Here is a 15442-nt window from a genome sequence, read left to right as displayed (position 1 = left end):
ATATCTTTAAAGCCTTAGGGAGTTGTCGAGCATTTGTTGTGAGAATGTGGGAAATGGAATGACAAGCAGTTCTGGCATTTCAGCTCAGGGTCATGCAGGGAGGACTAACAGTCCGGCTAAAGGGAGAAGGAATGCCTGCAGCTACCAATTAAAGCGAGACAAAGTTCGTCTGACCAGCCACACACTTCTTTTTGTGTTCTACATGAACTTATATGACCTGTTTATAACCAGGCTTCCCGTTTTCCAGACTAGTTTTAATCCTGATCTTCACCACAGTGAGGAATCAAAAGCACTGATCCCATCCTGGGGAGATAGAAAAATATATATTTTTTAACTAAGAACACCCTAAAGGGTGAAATAGCAAAGTGACTGACGTGGGGTGGGCATTTATCATATTGTTTGTCATGTTTAGATTTATCTTTGATGTGATAAATTCCAATTAATGATGTTTAAAAATCAAATATGTAAAAATATATATTTTTTTATTAAAGTTACATACTGCAGCTTTAAATGCAGTTACCGTGTGCAGCTTAGTGATACAAATCACATTCTTTTGTGACTGGTGTCCTAAAGAAGCAGATTACAAATCTGAATGTTTTTCTGGAGCAGTATTTGTGTTCATGGGGCTTTGACTGCTGTACCCCTAAAACTGAAGTCACAATGGTTCTTATTGTCACTTTTATTGTTATCAGAATAATACTAAAAAATACTGTGATGCAACCCCGACACCGATGTCGTTACTATGGACACAGACGCACACAAACAGAGCTGTTGCAGCATGACAATGCAATGTTCGTATGAGCAATAGTCACAATGCAGGATGTGCAACGTCAAAAAGCGTAAGCTGTTTATTTATACAAGCATCACCCACATTAAGCCCACTCCACAGGAAGTGAGCCGTCAGGATGCTCTCTTAATAAAACCGGATTCTTTTTCGTGTTTATTGCATTAGTAATATCTCTATAATGATGACATCAGAGATGAATTATTCATTTCTTTCTATTATTGATTCCATGCAGGTCAGTTGCTGAAAACATGTTTCTGTGGTACTGCCCAGGCTGCAGAGGAGGAAGGCTTCTGTGTTACCAGGTTGTTGTCGTCCTGGAAGGCGTAGTGCAGGGTGGTGATCCACTGGCTGTCCCCGTTCACCAAAACGTCCCGCTCCTCTCGAAAGCACGCCGTCTACACAAAGATTCAAAGACGTTTTAAAATCTTCTACATTCCTGTAGACATTGGCAGTGTGTGTGAGTGTGTGTGTGTGTGTGTGTGTGTCTGTGTGTGTGAATCCTGTGTTGGTGACTTTCTGTAAACCGGAGGAATAAATCATGGCAAAACAATGTTTTTTCCATGCTACAGTAAAACGGTGAGGAAGTTTTGGTAGCTGACCTGATATCACAAATTTATCTTGAATGACCTCAGAGTCGAAAAAAACCCGGTCTGTACCTTTCATTATTTTTGTTATGCCACTTATTTCTCTGTGTTTCAGAGAAAGAAACAGATGAGGACCAATTGAAGGATTTTTTTTTTTTCTTTTCAAAAAAGGTCTTCATATTTGTATTGTGGTCGACACAAACATGCAAAATGAAGAAATAACTATCAAAAGAAATAGAAAAACACTTAAACTTCATCACCATATGTTCTAAATCTATATCACCTTCCTAAAATAATGGCTTGTTATTTTTTGTCAAAAGATGATTTAGGTAGAAAATTACAAAATCATTTTTGGTAACAAAAAAAATCAATTAGGCTATTAAATTAGGAAGGTAGTGATGTGTACATCTAAGAGGGACTGAAGCTTTTTGGCTCTGAATCATCTCTTAATAATTTTGGTTAAAGTGTAAAAGAACCTACTAATATTTTAACTATAGATATGATAATAAATGAAGAGTTTTAGCCGTTTCCTCCTGCAATATTTATGTTGAACTTCCACAGAGAATTAAACCTAAAGTATGACATACATGCTTTGTTCTGGTTTTTTTTTTATTTATGTAGGAATAAATGTGTTTTTTTTTTATAATTCTTGTGCATAATTTTCCACTGAAAAAACAAGATCCATCCTTTTTTTTGTTCAATTTTATATTTATTTTGAATCCAAAAAAAACTGCCAAAAAAAAAAAAAAAAAAAAAAAAAAGGTGGTTCATAGAAATGTGTAAGCTGTCTTTTAAAAGTGATGTGACAGTTGTGGCTCTAAATGAGTTTTATTTGCCTGAGGATAAAAACACCCCCATCTCTTTGGGTTGTAGCAGTTGCAGATTTCTGCAGATCTCGTCTGTGGATCTGTCACATTTCCTACCTCTGGGCGTTTTGCACGTACGTCTAAACACTGTGGAGTGTTTTTTTTTTTTTTTTTTTTTGCTTTGCGACATGTGAGCCGCTAGTTCAGAGACCCAGCAGGCCAACAGGAATGTGAGGATGGTGTCAGGAAGGAGATGATGAGAAAAACACGCATGGGCAGATCAGGCTGCGACATGTTCTGCAATCCATCAACAAATGTTTGATTCAAATGAAACTCCACGGAGGATGTGGGTTTTCCTGACAGGAGGCCCTTTCTTTCTTTTTCTTTTTTTCAAAACCTTCATCATTATTTTCCTTGAAGCATTTCCATGATTACTGCAGCAGACTGCTTCAGATAACCAGAACTAATAAAGTTGGTGCTAACCTCTGCTCGCTTGAGCATTTCCCACTTGTTGAGAATCTTCATAGCGAAGACCTTATCTGTGTTTCTCACTTTTACCACCGCGACCTGCAAAAAGAAGGAGGAGGAGAAATGTATTTTTAGTTGACATAAGAAAAATATCAAACTGCATAAGCATCATCTGTATGTATTGCATCTTATCCTGGGAGGAAATGGGGGTTGAAGCTGAACAACTGCAACAGTTTAAAGAAACAAACGCTCTCCTCATAAAGGGCATTAGTGTGTGAACTTAGCAAAGAAAAAAAAAAGAGTCCTGCAGATAATTATTTTAATAAGAGATAAATTCTGAGTTAATCATCTGGGGAAAGAAAGTAGAGAAATTTGAGATAAGGATTCAAAAAATAAATACATTTAAATTTGGGGTTTAAAGCCAGAAATGTGAAAAGGAAACCCTGGGGAAAACTGCAGACAAGAAAGAAGTTTTAACTTTCTTTAGAAGTAAATGATGGAGTTAGGAGGAAATCAACAAAATGTCACTAGAGTATGCGTTCTAGATCAATTCATAAAAATTACAGAGTGAAACATTAAGCTCAATTTCAGATTATATAATGAGTCGTTTTATTTTAACGAAGTTTAAAATCCTTCCAGATGTGTGACTTTCCTCTCTGCAGGCTCATAACTGGGATTCTCCACTGTTTCAGCTTCTGCTCCAGATCTTCCAGCTCCATTTAATCACTTTTAATTGTTGCTTATCAAGTAATGACATGAAAAAAATATTTTAGAAATATCTATTTACAATTTTTGCCACTTTATCAATCTGATTGTTTTGAAGAACTTTATACTTACTAAAATTCAAGATGATTTGTATGACTGTGATTTGCTGTTTTGTCTTTTGTCTGACCAAAAGACAAAACATTTTGGCATTTAATTGATGTATTGTTTTGTGCTGTTTTGTCATTTGTGTTGTTGTTCTTGTACAGCACTTTGGTGCAGTTCTGTCTTAAAGTGCTATATAAATAAATTTGACATTTGAAAAGTCTATAAGAGGAAGAATAAGTAAAAAAAAATCTATTTACATACTTCAAATTTGAGACTGAAAGTGAAGTATATTATAAAAGGCAGTTTTATTTTTTATTTAATGTGAAACCTTTTTTTATCTGTTTCTGCACTTTAAATTATTACTATTTAAATACCTCAAACTTGAGACCAAAGTAAATATAATATAAAAGTTCATTTTTACTATTGCCTCAAGCTGAAATTGAGGCATTCATCTTTTTTAATACTTCAAACTTGAGACAGAGTAATGTCTGAATCGTTGAATCTTAACTTTTTTCCTTCTTTTTGTTTAACAAAAAGGAACAAAACTGTTTTATTTACTCGCATTTTCTCATATTTCTTTTTCTAGCTTAAGTAGCTTCTACAGAATGGTGGAATTCTGTATTCAAGGTCTAAATTAATTGTCACAATAATCAATTACCCGATTATTAAAATAATCATTTATACCTGGGCAGACCCAGAATGAGCAGCAGAGAAGGTCCCCCAGCTTACCTCTCTGATTATGTGTGAGTGCGCTGGCTCCCCAGTGCCACAGAACTCTTTAAGAAAAGTTATTTCCTGCTTAAATAACAGCAAAAAAAAAAAAAAAAAAAGTTCTTGAATTGTTTCTCAGCCTCAGATAAGCAGAAGGACAAGGTTCGCACGGAGGGATGTTTTATCTCCAGACACTGATGTATAGGTTACTGCAGGGTTCACCGTCTGTTTGCCTCCGAGCTGCACAGTGATCGATGAAAAAGAAACATTTGCACATTTCTGTACAACTTTCACAGTTTAAAGCCTTCCTTTAAAAGAATGGAAACAGTCCTCTGTCCGGCAGTTTGCTGCAGCCTCAGGAATGACAGAGTCTGCAGCAAACCGCCTTGACTGTCTACACAAGCTGTTTGTAGAAGGAAACACTGTGGAAGAGGTCAGGTAATGGGTGCATGATCAACTTGTTGTGCCTCTAGTTGGACCAATCACGTTGCAATGTACGCTAATTGATTCTTATATCAGGAATGTAACAGGAACAGAAAAAAAAACTGTTTTATTCTTATCCACAGCTTCTGTAAAAAATAAAACACCACAAGAACAGCCTTAAAGGAACAGCGTCCAAATGTACTACTTTTTTCATTCATCAGGTTACGATGAATGTTTATGATGATGTTTAATGTGTGCTGTTTTTCTTTAAACCACATTTGAATTTTTATGGACCACACAGTTTTTAGTCTTATAAACCTCATTACTTATAGCTGCTATCTACCCAAATGACGGGTTAAAAGCAATAAATATCTTTGTTGCTGAGCTCAAATGTCTAATTATTCAATCAATTAGCAGAAAAAAATTTAAAATGTTGTTGATTTTGTCAGTATATAGATTTAGATTGAAATGCTATTAATTGTGATTGATAAAGTACAGACCGTGCAATTAACCCTATTAAAAATGTTAATTTGAATCAAGTCCCACCGTTATTAGTAATATTAGAGACCTTTACATACAGTAGTTTTCTGTAAAACATGACAGGAGGAGGCAATAAAACCATGCATCTTGAAATAATGGGAGGAAAGTTTAAATGGATTTTTTAAAAATTAATGCCATCAAATCCTTCTGAACCTTGGATTTTGCCCCGGTATGTACACATACCATGGAAATCGTGTAAAATTGATACTAAATGGAAGTAAACAAGTATATTGAACTTGGAGACTGATTTCCTGACCCATACACATCATTTCATTTCCATCTCGTCCACTGAACCGGTGGCGATTGTCTTGAAAAGAACAGAGAACATCCTGAAGCTCCCCAACGTTTCCTTTTATAGCTGCTATTTGTCACCAATGCCTAAAGATCACGCTGCCGTGACGACCCACCTCACCATCCCACATTAACAACTGCCAGCTTTCCCTGACTGCTAATTGCTAAACATAGCCTTGAAGAAGAAGAAAAAAAACTTCCTCGGCTCCAGCTTTACAGTTTTGCCAAAAAAGGAGCTGCACAAGCAGCAGCGACAAACCGCTGTGAGCAGACAGCCAAAGCACGAGTTCACACAAACTCAAGTTATTCCCATTGCTTTCAACGGACACTGTTTATGTTTTTTTTTTCTCCATTCTTTACAAAAACAAGATTTATTAGAGTCTGAATCGCTGACATAAAGAAGGACCTGAAGAATTTTTTTGAAAATTTGAAACAGAAGTAGGAAGAAGGGAAGCAAACAAAGCGGCGCTATGAAACGGAGGGGTCTGCATCCTATTAAATTAACCAGGGGAATGCTGCTAATGCAATACAATGATAACATTCCTGCAGTGTTTGGATTTCCCCCCAGTGATCTCTCACTAGAGGAGGAATGAGGGAGGACAGAAGGAAAGGAGGGAGAGCAGTGATCTTGGCAGTGCCTCTGTTTTTGTTCTTTCCTTGACCCCTCTCTCTTTTTTTTCCCCTTCACCTCTACTGCTCTGATCTTCATCTCTGTTCAAAACAAAAATCAGATCCGATTCTAGGCTGCAAATAAAAATGTCAAAGTGGTTGACTCGAAAGAACTCTATGCAGTTAAAAGAAGTACATTGCACAAACATTTTTTTTTCTTTTCTCTCAATATTGATAAAGCGATCTCACAGTCAGTGGGCCGGGACAAACCGCTCCATTCATCGGTGCAGATCCACTACGTCACACACCTGGCACCGTCTCTCTTCCTGCTGCTGATAATCGGAGGATGACATCAAACTGTCCTGAGCGCACACTCCCCTCCTCTGACTTTAAAACATGTTTTTTTCTCACAGTTTGCCCTCATCTATCCCTCCCTGCACTCATTCTTCTTAAAATAAAATACACAAAAAGACAAAAAAAAAATAAAAATAGACGACATCCAAAGACATTTTTCACTGATGAATAAAAACGCGGTTCCAAACTATGTGTGGTTTTTGTTGCCTAATGTGACACATGTCAAACTACTGCTGGACAGCAACAAATGAGTTTTACATAACATATGGAAATATTGGTTTCTATTTGCTTTAGTAAAATGGAGAAACTTGAGCCACTCTTACATTGTTTCCTATAGTCCCATGTAAGCTGGCAGAGTGTTTAGCAGGTGTAATTATTAGGATATGGCAACTCTTTGATTGTAGCATCACAATAGTACGTGTGCCGCATTACTTTAGTTTTTCCCTCCATATCTAAGGAACGACTGACGATGTGAAACTCGTAACTTGTAGCTCCAGCAGTCTCCCCCGAGTGGTCGGAAAAAATGTTCCCAAATTAATCAGAGAGAAGGTCTAAGCCAAGATAATTTTACTGAACCAGATTTATTTTCCAATAAGTTGCAGTTACATTCATCCACAAAGTAGAAATAATTAGCAGATGTGGGCAGGCTTCTGCTAATCTGCTAATAGCAGAGCTAATTTATCTACGAGCGCTTTAGCATTTTTGCTAGCTTTGAAAACAGTTGGCGCACTTAGCTTCGCCTAAATTCATTTTTTGGGATGAATAATAAGGTGCCAACTTAGCTAGCTTTCAGTTCAATAAAGTTCAACATCTGTGTTAAAGCATTACGTATCACCTGTTCTTCAAATAGTTAGACATTTATAGTTATTATCTCTGAAATGGATGAAAACGTTTTACGCAGCAATTTCCTTTCCTTTCTTTTCCTCATGTTCTCCACCCGTGATGCGAGATATCTAGAATACATCAGTGAACAGTTTCAAACCTACTAATGTCCTGTGTGCTTTCTGTCTGAATCCCTACAGTGGTCAATTAGCCAAAAGCAGCCCCAGAGTTTGCAATACTCAACAATTATAAACCTAAAACCATGAGTGAAAGGTTTATCACATCACTTTGAAAGTGTAACAAATTTGATCCTGTTGAGGTCAATAAAACATGTGTCAATGACACATGACGGGTATCAACATGGTTGAATAAATGCTTTAGCATTAGCTTCCACTCAATACCATGCACATTAGCATTAGCGGAACTGATGTTTATGATTATTGCTTTAAGGTTAGTGTAACCAACCATTTAGCTGGCGGTGCCCACAGCTGTTCATTAAAACTCTAGAAGTGAGTCAGACTTGGCAAAAGACATGTCGGAGTTGGAAGAAAAAATAAAATGAAAAAAAAAAAACAAAAAAAAAAAACTTGAAAATTAATCACATCATCTCTAATCAGTACATCTCTACTGAAAACACCTGCGAAACAGTCACCTCACTCCCACAGACACAAACTAGAAGTCTATGTGCAAGCTCCAAAATCTTGGGTAATATTTTGTACATGACGGTGGTGGTGACAAGGAATTTGCTCTAATTTGTAAAGGAATGGATTAACTATTTTAAATACTGGCCACACAGCACATCTAATTAGAGAAAAACTGGTTCCAAACAACTCTAGTAAAAGACCTGACACCTTGAAAATGTCCCATTTTAGCAGCTAAGGACTCCAATACTTGTCCTTTCAGCATTCCTCTTCTTTGACGACATTACCTGAAACTCAATGACATACATTTTTTTTTTTTTTTTCAAACTCCCTCACCTCCCCAGAGGCATGGACATATAAAATGGATTTTAAAATCCCTTAAATCACACTTCCTGCTTCCTAAGGTTGTCTAATTTAGAGTAAATTCAAAGATTAGGAGCAGAAAAAGGATTCTGGGAGCTCCGTTGGGGAAGCATGTAGAGTCATGCTCAGGTGGCAGACTAACGCTACACACTGCTGATGGAATGCAGCAGCAAGGAAATCACTGTCAAATGCAGAAACACTCCAGTCTTCTCCCATTTGAGCAAGTAGCAATAAAGGCTTAGGAGAATCTCTTCTAGACACCTGCTGACCTGGGAAATCATCAATGCCTCAAGTTAAAACCGAGGAAATTCCAAACATTTGCAGACTTTTCAAATGAAAAACAAACAAGTTTATCTCATTCAAGTCACGTCACGTCACGGTGGTGATCGCCAGGTCTGAGATGAAGCATGAAGATTGTTTCGATTCCCCTGAATGTCTTTAAAATAGATTAATCAAGCACATAGCATTTCCGCTTTAGTATTGAGCGGTGGTCTGTTTTCAAAATCGGGGTGGAAAAAAAATAACAAAATGGTCCGTTACCTCGCCGAACGCTCCTCTTCCAATAACCTTCAGGATCTCAAAGTCTTCCTTGTGCAGACGCATCTGCTTCACTTTGGAAGTGAAAGGTTTGGCTGGAGACACAAAGAAAGAAGAGAATCAAATCAGTTGATTGTTTTCATTAGAATGTAAAGCAGAAGACCGTTCTTTATCTGGTGAGACGTACAGGAATTAGAAGAAAGTTGCAGCAACAATATAACAAAATCAGAAAAATATTTAATGCGTATTTATAATTTGTTCCCGTTGCATGGAGACAGCAAAATTTCCCATTATTTTAGTGGTAGCTGAGAGAATAATCGATTGCGTAAACAATCATTTAGTTGAAGGCTTAGTCTATAGAAGGAAGACCTGTAAAAACCTTAAATCTCTGAGATAAGCCCCAGAATATCACAACAAACTTAGCAGTTTCTCACTTATTCGCGAAATTATTTATTACAGCACAGGAAGGTTCAATTAAATAATCAATGAGTAAACCTCCTTTAGAAAAATCAGCTCAAAACACTTTTATTTACTATTCATCAACAGAGGTGATGATGTGTTAACAAGCGATCTGTTGCTATAAATTATTATTATCAGTAAAGTCTGCAGTCCCCTGCATTGTGTGTGAATAAAACACGGGCAGCTTGTAGCATTTAATCATTTCCACACTAGGCCCAAAATAACCGGCTCATGGAACAATATAAAGGACAACACTCCCATATCTCAGGCTCCACGTCCTTCTAAATGGATTTTATCACAGAGTTGGTGACCACCTGGTTCTCTCTGCAGTAAATGACACCGGACGCAGAGAGGCTGGATGATAACGTTTGCTATTGTTGTGCCCTCAGTTATGGTTCCTGATGGAAAAAAAGGGATTAGGGAGGGATCTGCGAGAGCTGCCAACGTTCTCTCGCAAATGTTCGACAGATTTGATCTATGTTGACAGAGTCAGCATTTCCCTCATTTGTGGAGAACTATTCAGGCCACTTCCTGGTTTACATGCTCCCAGCATGCCAAGGACAACCTGGATTGGCTGCAAGTTCGCAGGGTCAGCAACCTTGGTGAACTGATATCACTTTTTTTTTTCAGTTAATAATAACCCAACTACAAGATGTAGTGCTCGTTAGGTTTGCCAAACGTCTTGGGGTTAGTAAACAATGGCATCTCCATGGAAACATCCTCTTGGTGTTTCCAACTACTGTGTCGCAGTAAGAGGAGTTTCACCAGTCAAGCTAACACTCTGGCCCGTCTGTGATCCCACCGTGGCAAAACACTATCTGGCTGCCTCAACTTCACACAACCTCCAGTGCTGAACAAGAGGATGTTCTCCCACTGTGAAACAGGGAAATGCCTGCTGAAATAAAACAAACAGGTCACTCATTGCTCAACAATCTCTCGCTCCCAATTCTTCCCTCAAAGCTACAGCCGAGTCCGATGACAGCCGGGGGTCGCAGGGCAGAGGGAGAGTTGCTTCTAGCAGAGCAAAGAAATGCCAGCAACAACGCTGCCTTAGCAGGTAAGAAACACCTGACCAACGTTGGAACACTGTGTGGCCAGATTCTAAAGAACAACCATGGGAGCACAAAAAGGTACTTGTAGAGTCCCTACGTATCTTTCTTGTCAAATATCTGTACTTTTCCAGTATATCCAAACTTTCCTGACCCTTTTAGCCTCATTTTAGACGATTCCAACCTGAACCCACACAAAACACGAAGGAAAGAAGGAAGACTGGATGGATCGAAGGAGGGACGGATGGACAGATAGACAAAAGCATAAATGGGTGGATGGATGAACAGATGAAAGCATTAACCCTCCAGCGGTCTACAGAGATTGGATCATTTGGGGCCCACAAGTTTTTTTATTCTGTGTATAGTCCAGCAGGGTCACACTGTTCCCATGTGCGCTTTTACAAGGGCTTTTTGTGTGTGTGTAGTTTCAGGAACTGACGGTCTGATGGGACTGCCATGCTAAGGAAGAAAAGAATGAAGGAAAGGATAGAGGGAGTATAGATGCATTTATGGATGGGTCGATGGACTGACGGATATCGTCATCTATAATGTAAGGAACATAAAATCCCAGAATACCACCAATACCACCAGTGGTTTAACAGTCCAATCAAATACTCTGATTGGACAAGTTTGCAATTTGATATTTTTCACAGAAACTGATTCTTCTGTAAACTACTATAATAACAGCAGCTTGGTCTGCAACACACACTGGCACTGATTAAACTGTTGACTTCAAGGATGTATAAACTGTTAGCAAGTATGTTTTTACCAGATCTCGTCACCATAAATTACGACAATAAATAGTTGGACATTTTCAAGTGAGACCCCAGGCCCCATCCTTTTACTGGTTTGGCTCTACGATCCTCCCCAACTCTTGGCAAGAGAGTCTTGAATGCTCTCTGGGATACGGAACACTTTCCATCTGTCTTTTTCTTGGCGATCACTAACTTGTCATTTCTATTTAGAGGGCTGCCTCTGTCAAACAAACTGGGTAAGCCCCCTCTGTACTCGCACAAAGACCCACTGGTACCATTCAGCCCAACATCAAGATCACACAACACCAGACACTGTTGGTATATTGAATTCTACAGCCATCATGGCAGAAACATATTCATTTTATCTAAATTTAATCCAAAGTGCAAAATCAGTAAATTATTATGTCTTGATAAAGTATTCACATCCTTTGAAAGTTTACAAATTTTGTTACGATAAAACCAAAATGTGTTTTGGTTCTTGCATTATTAAGCCACTATTCTATAGCTTGTAAATGGTATTGAAATAACATCATCATTTATTGCAATAATTTCTGGGACAATTCATCATCGAGCAAAATTTGTGTCTCTCCAGCTCCTCCAGAGTTACTATGGTTCTCTGAGCCGCTTCTCTAAATGTTCTCCAAACACATTCTTTAGATGACTTCCAAAGGAAATTGGGTTTTATTTTGTTTAGGGGGAAATCAGAGAAAACTTTGTGTCCTGTTATTTCCCCTTTACAGCTATGTACTACTTTGTGTTGATCCGACACATAAAATCCCAATAAAAACTCCCATTAAAGTTTGTGGTCGTAACATGACAAAATGTGGAAAAGTTCATGGCGCATAAATGTTTTTTCAAGGCGGTGTAATTGTCAATTACACAAGCTGAACTGAGATGTAGGCCATAGAGAGGGGAAAGGAGAGTGGGGCTCTGAGAGGGAGGAATTAGTGGCTGCACGCTGACTCAGGAGTTGCACTTAAAGCAGCCACACGAGAAATGCCTTTCATCTCGGAGCCAGGAGCCCACAGGCCCCTTTCCACAACAAACTTCATGTGCAAACATAGACGTACACAAATATGTGCATGCAAAGTGAAGGGTCGTGGTGCTTACACCTGACGACTAACTGCTGACTATATACTCCTCAAAGTTTGCTTTTAACCGCTGGCATATGTGGAAATACTGAGCCAATATATCAATCAATTTAGTCATCTCATATAATACAGTCTGAAGCAACAACAGTCCAGATTTACTTTAGGATCAGTGTGTGCGCTTTGAAAGGACTCGCCGCATCCCTTTCAACAGCAGACGAAATGAAAAGTACAACAGCTTGGTCATACATCTTAGTTCATTAACAAAATATACACCTCACCTAAACACAGCAACCGTTGCCATGACACGGTGCAGCATGAACCAATAGTAACACTCGGGAAGCCCGACTATCCCAACTTTAGCATGACTGGTATTCTTTGTTTTCCGGGTTTTGCAACGCACGGCCCAAGTGAGCCAAGACTGGAAAAAATGCTGGCATGTCATTCTGAAGGCATTGTGGGGGTGGGGTGTGGGGAATAAGGCATTGATCTGCGCACAAACTGGAAGGTTTACCACATGTCAGGTGCAACACGAGGGCAGGTGATCTCAGCGGTCGGTGTTTGGATGCAGTGGAACTGGAAAAACATGAGCGACGCCACCTGCGCCACACGGCCAGACTGGTTTGGCCCAGAAGTACTGGAGTGCGGCTTATCGAACCCATCTCACTCCATTACCGGCAGTGGAGTCAAGAGACATTTAGTGTGAAATTGAGCAACAATGGGTGAGCGTGTTCACTCACCGGAACAGGCCCGGGCTTGGGTGTGTTCATGTGAAGTATGTGAACTCGTGTCTGTGCATTAGTCAAACAGCTATTACATCTAATACATAACCATAGCTGGTGTATGTGACTCAGTGCTGGGTGGAACAAGATTCTGTGTAAATAAAAAAATAAGTCATAACCTTAAATAAATCTCTTGTTCTGGAGTAAGCGTTGCCACATGACATGGTTTGAATGTCTGCAAAAATAAATTAAGAGTGCATGCTTGTGTAAAAGGGGCTATTTGTGTGGGATTAAGTACAGACTGTTCAACGGACAGTGATGGAGTGAACAGAACAACCCAATGCTTCTTTATTTGATGGAGATTCTAAAAATGTCACAATGTGTACCAACTCTAGCCCAGAAAGCTTTTCAGTGTGGGGGAGGTTAGGTTTTGTAACTCATTTAGGTAGAAAAGGAGGAAATAACTAATTTTATTAGCAATTTTGACATATACTGCATGATAATGATAGCATTTAAAATAATGTTAACGTTTTTAGTTAATTTGGACTTAAAAGGAAAAGTTGACTTGCTAAAAGGGCTAAGATAATGTTACCCGATATATTTGTGTAATTCAACATGATGATAGCATTTAAGCTAACATTAACTTTGTAGCTAATTTGGACTCAAAAGCAATAATTGACCTACTAAATTGGTTAAGGTAATGCTACTCAACATATGTCAACATAAGATTTAAATCTCAAAAAATAGCTTATTGAATGGATTAAATTAATATTAAGTTAATGTTGCTATCATGATAATGATTGACAAAAACATAAAATTGATCAATATTTTATTCAGCACATTATTTTCTTAATTTTTTTTTTCTTAAACCATTTGACCAATGTTACAAGTGTATGTTTTTAACGCTGAATAAGTGTGTGACATCAGTTTGAGTGTGTGTTCATGCTCACTACATCAGTCTTGTTCAGCTACAGTCATTGTGGGAAAAAGTATATGATTCACTGACAAAGGAGCCAGGTTGCAAATGTTATTTCAAGTTTTTTACAGCTCAAATTGGTTTGAGAAAATATTTCTTGAATTTGTGAGGAAATTCAATTCAGAAATACCTTAGCCCCAATAATTATCTACCAATTTGGAAGCGTCCACATGTTTACATTTCTAACTACAATGACTTATTATAAAAAAATAAAAACCATAATGTCCAACAGCGCTTGGTATATACATATTGAGTAGCTTAAGTTGGACATGTTTGTTGGCATTTTATTTTGCAGTTTGCAATAAATGTGAAAAAATAATGTAAGGAAATGAAACAAAATAGCTTTTTGGAGGAAAAATAATGAATGTAATTGGGGAAAATAGAAAATCTGATGATAATAAGGGTCATCGTTGCAGCCATAATTTTCATAAAGAGATAAGTAAAAAGGTGCAAACAGAAAAAGGCTTGAATGGAAGCGGTCCAAATTACAGTGCATGTCCGAGAATTTCACCCGCACCGCTCTCTAACCCCATCTCAAAATCCTGAGTGCGACTGAGGGACATCTGGAAGCCATAATGGGTGAGGTAATGACACAAAAATGCTGCTCACAAGAAAGACAAGGGAGACAGGGAGATGGAGACAGGATAGATAGGCTTTCCAGGATCTGACACGAAGAGAGAAAACAGCAGAGAGAGGAAAGGAGAACGACCCAGGGATGGCCTTTCCCTCATTATGACCGAGGCAAGCCTGTTGCCGGTAGGAGCCAAAAATCATAAAAACAAATAACTCTGCCCTGTAACATAAGATGACAAAAAATTTTAGCCCAGATTTCATCATCTCCTTTTTTATGGAGATAATTCCTCTAAAATCTGACATTTATTCATCGAAAAAACCTTACGTCCCCCTCTTTCATCATCTGTTTACACAAAAATCCCACCTGAGAACAACATTAAGCTGAACTAGTTTCATTCGTTTACGGCTTTATCCACTCCCATCTGTACTGTTGCATAAAGGACAAGGTTTTCATCTAGTATGAATAACAGCTGTTTTATTCCAAAGGTATTTCTAAGTTAAATAAAGGACAAGTAACTACAATTAACAGAGGACTGAATAAATAGCCTAAGAACGTCACCAAAGGAAAAACTGAGGCGGTGTGTTTTCAACAGCCTTGTCCTAAAAAGGGAAAGCGGCTCGGTGTTGGAGGCACTTGAAGCTGGCGCTTTTAGCAACTCGACTGCAAAGTAGCCCAAAAAACACTCAGTAAATGAGCCAAATTACAGATTAAAATGCAACCAGACGCTTTTATGTCTCGACCAGAGGTTCCCCCTTCAGATGTGAGCCGGAAGGCATCATCAGCCCCAATGAAAAAGTTTTTACTATCCAGATCCACAGCCCTGCACAAGTACTCACACCTTTTAAACTTCAAAGTATTTTATTGGGACTTTTTTTAATCACACCAACACAATGTAGCATCAATATTCAACCATTTCTGCCTGTTCGTGTTTGTACAACACTTTTAAATCAGTCTGATTGGATGACAACAAGCACTATGAATATCAATTTTGTAACAGTCTCAATTTTATTTCTGTCTAAACTTTGACTAGACCTTTCTTAACACAAATATGCTTTGCTCTAAACCATCTTTTA

The 15442-nt window shown here is 38.3% G+C and overlaps 1 protein-coding gene across 6 annotated transcripts in view; it reads right to left on the bottom strand.

Moving 5' to 3' along the window:
• cdc42bpab (CDC42 binding protein kinase alpha (DMPK-like) b) overlaps window positions 1-15442 on the bottom strand; it is an 81504-nt gene that overhangs the window by 44135 nt on the left and 21927 nt on the right. For all 6 annotated transcript variants that reach the window (XM_088001873.1, XM_088001872.1, XM_088001870.1 and 3 more), the window contains exons 3-5: window positions 8750-8841; window positions 2661-2744; window positions 1087-1182 (exon numbers count right to left, since the gene is read on the bottom strand). In XM_088001873.1, coding sequence (XP_087857999.1) covers window positions 1087-1182; window positions 2661-2744; window positions 8750-8841 — 272 coding nt within the window. The remainder of the gene's footprint in view (window positions 1-1086; window positions 1183-2660; window positions 2745-8749; window positions 8842-15442) is intronic.

Source organism: Poecilia mexicana, unplaced genomic scaffold, assembly GCF_051168715.1.
Source record: "Poecilia mexicana isolate PSO_F unplaced genomic scaffold, ASM5116871v1 scaffold_21, whole genome shotgun sequence".
In the NCBI taxonomy this organism is placed as follows: Eukaryota; Metazoa; Chordata; class Actinopteri; order Cyprinodontiformes; family Poeciliidae; genus Poecilia; species Poecilia mexicana.
The sequence above is the reverse complement of the archived record's forward strand: the minus strand, read 5'-3'. Positions and strand labels throughout refer to the sequence as shown.